The 6,583-nt window shown below is 40.2% G+C and overlaps 1 protein-coding gene across 1 annotated transcript in view; it reads right to left on the bottom strand.

Moving 5' to 3' along the window:
• Positions 1-2,136: 2,136 nt before the first annotated feature.
• The window catches only part of GPR55 (G protein-coupled receptor 55), a 7,494-nt gene continuing 3,047 nt past the window's right edge, over positions 2,137-6,583 (bottom strand). Inside the window, exon 3 of the mRNA XM_017728819.1 lies at positions 2,137-5,085. Coding sequence (XP_017584308.1) covers positions 4,116-5,078 — 963 coding nt within the window. The 5' untranslated portion in view covers positions 5,079-5,085 and the 3' untranslated portion in view covers positions 2,137-4,115. The remainder of the gene's footprint in view (positions 5,086-6,583) is intronic.

Raw genomic sequence — 6,583 nt, 5'->3', positions numbered from 1 at the left:
ATCTGTGCTCACTGTGGCCCCTTGTGAGAAGGCTGGAGACTAACAGGGCTTGGATCTAGGCTTGGACCCTCCCTCAGGTGCCTTCCAGCTCATAAATCATGCATCATAAAAGCAGTATTATGAAGGCTATAAAAAGTTCATATATTAGATCCTCTACTTGCTATTAAACCAGTTGAATTTCCTTTTTTTATGTTGTCATTGTTGAAAGTCTTTTAGAAGGGACTTCTTGGGCAACAGAACTTTTCAAAAAGTCCAGCATTATTTTGATCGTACTTTTATAGCATTAGAAATGAGTTCTGTGCTCAAGCAGGCCTGGGAAATGAAGATGATATAACCCACCAGGCAAAGGTACAGGAAAAGAATTTGGGGAACAAATCCTGTGTGGTTTTGTCTGCTGGGAGTTTTTGTTTGTTTGTTTTTAATTGGGGGTTGGGTTTTGTTCCCTTTTGTCCAAACTACTTTTATGCTCTTCTGTCTTTCAATTGTGTGAGTCTATAAAATACAGCTTGGGGAATCATGCTGACGGTTGAACGAATGCTAACTGTAGGATGTTGGAGTAATCTGCCATTGATGCCTTCAATGAAATGCCTTCAAGAAAAATCAGCCCTCTTCTATGTTGTGGGGTTTGGCCCAGTTGGAGAAGTGTAATTGAATAAAAACAAAATTTTGCTTCGTGAATATTCTCACCTGTGGCCTGAAACGGCCTTGTCCAGAAAAAATAGGGTTAAATACAGCTCCTCTGTAAGGCCCGTGGTTAATTGTGCAATTGTGGTTTTGTTCAATTCACAGAAGAGGGCAGAACTGAAAATGTAATTTTTAAAGGCACTGTTTTGGTGTTTCTGGTTAGCACTTGATTTTTTTTTGTTGTTTTTTTCCACTAAGACAGTGCTTCTTTGACTTTTTAGTAAAACTGAGGTAGTGGGAGGAGACCTGAGTATGTGAGGGGTTCACATTCAGGTTCCCACCATTTTTCTGTGTATTAACATCAAGAGAGAAGAAACGGCTTCTGTTGCACTGAACCTGTGTATCAGCTCAGGAAGATTTTCGGGTTTTTAAAACATCAGGTGCTTTTCAGTTTTATTCATCATCAAAATTGCTGTGTATCTTCCCAAGCTGCATAAGGATTTTCATCGCTTTGTCTTGGTATAAAAATACAACCAACTGGAGATGCTCCAGAGTTAACAGTGAATTTCACACAGGAGCCTGTGTATAAAATCCTGATTTAGAAAGAAACGTATTCTTAGCTGCAGGTCAAAGACAGGACTTTAAGTGTATTATTTGAATGCAAGTTCACATTGAAAAGCAGTGAATTGAAAGTAACACCTTGCTCAAAAGACCTGTGCTTTTTTATGCTAAAAAATTGGACTACTGTAACAGCCTGTAAAATCAACACAGCTGGGCTCTCTTCCTTCTTTCTCTTCATTTCATTTTCATTTAATTTCATTTCATTTCTCAAATTACAAGCATGCTTAGAGAGGCTGCTCTCACTTACTTATATAACAGGCAAAATTTAGACAAATGGAGTTATATATAAAAACACTTTAGGCCAAAAAAGAAGTGGCCCTGGTGGCAATAAATGGGAAGAAAACAGACCAGTTCAACTTCCAGATCTTGTAGTCTGGGTTTGCAGCCATGTACGACAGGAGCAGACTGAGCCTTGAGACCAGTAGCTCACAGTGGGTCCCACCACTGCCCGTTATTGAGGCTGATTTTCATAGACTGACTTCTGTTTCCTTCATTGAGACAATGACATCAATTTCTTTCTGTAAGTGAAGTCTCTCCCTGCTTGAGTGTGCTGGGACTCTACCCCTGACTGAGCACTGACATGAAGGAATTTTGTCTCCCTGATCCTGGCAAATCGAACTCTTCCCTAACCCTTGCAGATGGGAGTCCCCACACACTTTCCATCTCTGCCTCCTGCGTACATGCTCTTATTCCCTTGAATATTAGAATATGACCTTTTCCAAGTGATAAATGAGTTAAAAGTCGAAGGTACTGCTTCATTAATAATCCTAGCCTTGTGTGATGGGTCACAGTTGCTGCTGCTGAGTAATTTTTAGGCAGCTAGTGTAGGTAGAAGAGAATTATATACTGCTGTCAAACTGGGAAATTAAAATGTACTTTCAAATCATACACTTCACTTGTACAGTTTATTTGGTAAAACATGTTCTTTCTCATACGCATATTTTGTATGCAAAGTAATGTGAAAGGTGCAAAGAAGAAAGGTTAACCCATATTGAAAATCTGTAAGTTTCTAAATGATCGAGGCAGTAACAAATAATGTTTAGAAAATCTACTGTTTTGGAAAACTCTTCCTCTTGCTGCTTTACAGAAAGCAGCGAAGATGATGATAAAAATCTTTCTTTGCCTTAGCTGTGGTCATAGTTTTAGTACTAAGAGGTTTTAAAATGTTAATGTATTAGGCCCACTATAAGATATGTGCAGCTGCCTACTTGCACAGTCAATCATTTCTATGGAAATCGATGGACAGCAAATTGTATTTTCAAAACGGTACCCCTTTCTTTCTAATTTCCCACCGAGAGAAGGTAATTTCTTTTCACATTTTGAATAAAGGGAATACCTGCCCCAGAAACTTGACTACCAGCAGTCTTACACTATTTTCACAGCTGTTTTAGAATGGCAAAGAAAATTATTTCTTTCTGTGAATGTGTTTCTGGCTATGAGCACCAACCACTCCTAGATAAGGGTTCAAGAAATTGTTAGCTTAAATTGCAACAAAGAAACCTTTAGATTAGATTCACAGCCGAACTTTGAAATAGCATTAGGATGGTGACAATCCAGAAGTGCTGACCTGAAGGGTTCAGGCAAGCCCAGAGATGTTTTGAGACAGGTACAGTACAGGCTAGAAGGATTTCTCTAAGGAATGAGCTGGATAGAGCTGGTCCAGTCTTCCAGATGGGAGAAAGGAGAATATCAGCCACTCCCTAATCTTCTGTGATGCAGGGCTTGCTTTCTTAATTCCCCTGCTCCAAGAAAGAGCAAGAAGACATGCACAAGGATTTCATACATGTGTTATGTTATGTCTTTGATAGAAATACAATGATGTAGAAACACAGTTCAATACATTCAGTCTTTCTCTAAATCTCGTATTTGAATGGGTTCTTTTGATTTTCATGGGCAAAGCCTGTTTTAAAATTGCAGGAGAAAACCACAATGATTCCTCAGCAAAGGTAATCAGGGAAGTTTTTTGCTCAGGAATTGCTGGTACCCAAGGTACTCCCTTGGATTTCTCTTCTGGGCAGCATGTCCTCCATGAAGGAGCAAAAACTGCTGTCCCTCGTAGCAAGCAGTCTGTAATGCTTACAGGAGGGAGGATTCAGTGCTGTCCCAGGCCGGCCAAGCTGCCCAAAGCAGAGGAGCTCCAACAGTGACCTTCTGCAGAGTCAGACTTTTGGCTGGATACTGCCTTTTAACTGCCAAGATACCTTCTAAGTTAGAAAGGTTATGAATAGTTATTTCTGTATTTGCTCTTAGCAACACCTTTCTGTGTTGCATACAGGTAAAACCTTATAAAATGAAGGCCTTGTTGCCTTTGGAAAATCATGGCTCAGGCCTATTCTGCTAGAGAAGGACTGTGGGAAAGAGGCATAGCTGAATTAGAGGTAGAAAAACATGCTGCATGATTACTGTGTGTTCACCCAGTGGTGTGTGATGATTGGCTGAATTAAGCTTGTGCTTTAAAACTACGTAAACAGCTAAGAAACTATACAAGAAGCTGAGTGGTATTAAAGATAAGCTTTTTCCCTTCTGAATGGAGTTGGTGTGTGTGATTCGTGAGTGTCGCATCTGTCTCAACTGTGACATTTCTGATCACGCATGTAAAAGGAAAACTGGTGCAGCTATGACAAAAGCTGATGTTAAATGGCCTTCCTGTGATCTGGTCAGTTTTTCTCTGGCAAGCCTTTCACATTTTGTAGATACCGTCAAGGTTAATGCTTCTTTTGGTGTGAGTCTGTCACTTTGCTAATGCTGGTTCCTTAATCTAACTTTTTTCCCCCTCCTCTTTAAAGGGAAGAAAAATATGGAACAGGTTTGCATTCACTGGAAAAACATTGTCCTTCTCCTTATGGCACCATCCCTGCCATGTCAGTGTCCTAGCAAGGGGCATTCTCCCACTGCTGGCAGTCCCATTGCATAGCACAAGGCTTAAACACAGGACACGATGCAATAACCCTTTTCAGGTGTGTTTTCTTACGGAATTCCTTTGCAGCAAAATAGTAGAAGATGGCATCGAGGCAGCAGTTCAGGTTGGCAAATGTCATCGACACCTGGAGGAAGAGGCTGATGGTCTGTTTCAGACTGCAGTCCACGATCACGTGCTGCCTCACCAGGCACTGGAGGCAGATCCCAAGGTGGACGGGTGTGAAGCACACCAAAAACACCACAAGGTTGATGACGATTACTCGTAAGGAGCCACTTTCTTCTACCTTCTTTTTGACTTGACTTTTGTGATTCAGAAGAATCCAGATGGTTTGAGCAGAGCAGAAAACCATCACTGCGAGTGGGATCAGAAATCCAAATATTTCCACAGAAACAATTAATGGGACACTCCACGTCTCGTCTGACATGTTGTGAAAGCATGTAATAAGATCCTTCTTGTGAAACACGTATATAGGGGTGCTGCAGATCCAAGCTACTGCCCAGATGAAGCAGCAAATCAAGACAGCACACCTGGGGGACTGGTTAGCTCGACCTTCAAAGGGGTGCTTTATGCACCTGTACCTGTCGACAGTGATGCAGACAATGATGAAGATGCTGGTGTAGGTGTTGACATAATAAGGAGCCTGTATGAAGGAGCACAGCAGCCCAGGCACCGTGGTGGCAGAGGAGTACAGCTTCAGCGGCAGCGAGAGCAGCAGCAGGACATCTGCGAGCGCCAGGCTGATCATGTACACGGAGGTTTTGGTCTGCTTCCTCCAAAAGCAGCAGAACACAAACAGGGCCACGGTGTTGAGAACCAGCCCGAGGATGAAGGTGGGGATGGAGATCCCCAGCTGCATGGTCCTTGCCAAGCTGTCGATGGCTGTAAAATTGCAATTCTCGCTGTTGTTGGTCATTTCTCCACTGAAATGACAAAGACAGCGTGTTGGAAATGTATAAGGGTCACAGTTAATGACGTGATAAAGCCAAACCAAGATACTTTCAAACACAGTTCTAGAATTCTTCGGTTTTGAGCTGGACACTTGGTCAGCCTTTGTCTATTACGGAAAGTGAAACCTTTCAAGCACAGAGCCTTCTATTCCCACTTTGAGTGCTTTGATATGTTACAAGAAAGTCTGATTCTCAGGGGAAAGTAGTTAGCATCCACTGATTACCATCCCATATAAGAGAATCCCATTCAGATATTGAAGAGACTGACTCCTTCAAAAACATATTTTCAAAAACTCTAAAGACTACTGGCTATCTCTAATAATTTGTACAACTGTTGGAATTTCCCTAACACTTATGCTTAGTTTTGTTGCTACACAGAAATGAATGAAATTATTATTCCATATTAAGGCATGTTGATCTGATAGCTGGAATTTTACTCTTATACCTGAATCTCCATGCAGCAGTAGCTTTTTGCTGATGTGCTTTTACTGCACCCACATTTATATGATATTTTCATTTCATACAGTGCTTATATCCAATGCAGTATTTTAAAAGGTCAACTTAAGAAGACTGATCTTTTATCTAGGTGCAAAATGAGTAAGTGTGTTTTTTCACTTATGTTTATCTTTCAGCATTCTTTAAATTTGGGGTTTGCACTTTAAATTTTAACTGATTATCTTAGATAATCCAGCAAAGATTAGCAAATGGAAGCCATGACATCTTCATAATGCAATTCTTAAAAAAAAATTAATTTGTCTTGAATAATTGTTATCACTGTTCTTAAAAATATATGTATGCTTTAACGAACTATGCCTTAAAAGTGCTTTTTTATAACCTCTTTAAATCAAAATCACAGAAAGTCCTAATAAAGCAGAAGAAATTGGTAGTTAAAGTTCCCAGTCCAGTTCAGCCAACCAAGTAGCTCAAAAGAAATTTTAGGAGTAAGTGAAGATGTTTTAAGAAGATTTTGATCAAGAGGAGAATCTTTGCTTTGGAAGATGTAAAGTACAGCTCTTAAGCACTGCCAAATGGAGCCAAATTTTGCTAAAGAAGCCAAAAACCAATTAGTGAAAGGTTTTTTTCTCTTTGTGTGGCTAAAATAAAATATTTAAAATAACAGAAAAACAGAGAACAAATAGATCTGCTAAAAATTAACTGAGGAGATAGATAGCCTTGCATTTTGCTGACTCTTACACCACTAATTTGATGGGAATGCTGACATTGTGCTGGAGGTCAGAGGTAGGATGACTTGTGGGAATCAGTGAGTAATAATGGAAATAACTGTATCTGAACACAGAATGCACTCAGAGCTTAACATGCTCATATTAGTGAAACAGTTATTTTCCCGCTCAGACTACAGAAAGAATAGGCACATAAAGCTGAAGGTCCAGCCCAGTAATTGTTATGAAGTATGGATATTATTAGTGTGGCTGGAAAAAGGTTCAGTCTAGTCTGTCTGTTGAAGGAAAGA

The sequence above is a fragment of the Corvus brachyrhynchos genome, unplaced genomic scaffold (assembly GCF_000691975.1).
Source record: "Corvus brachyrhynchos isolate BGI_N302 unplaced genomic scaffold, ASM69197v1 scaffold223, whole genome shotgun sequence".
Classification (NCBI taxonomy): domain Eukaryota; kingdom Metazoa; phylum Chordata; class Aves; order Passeriformes; family Corvidae; genus Corvus; species Corvus brachyrhynchos.
The sequence above is the reverse complement of the archived record's forward strand: the minus strand, read 5'-3'. Positions and strand labels throughout refer to the sequence as shown.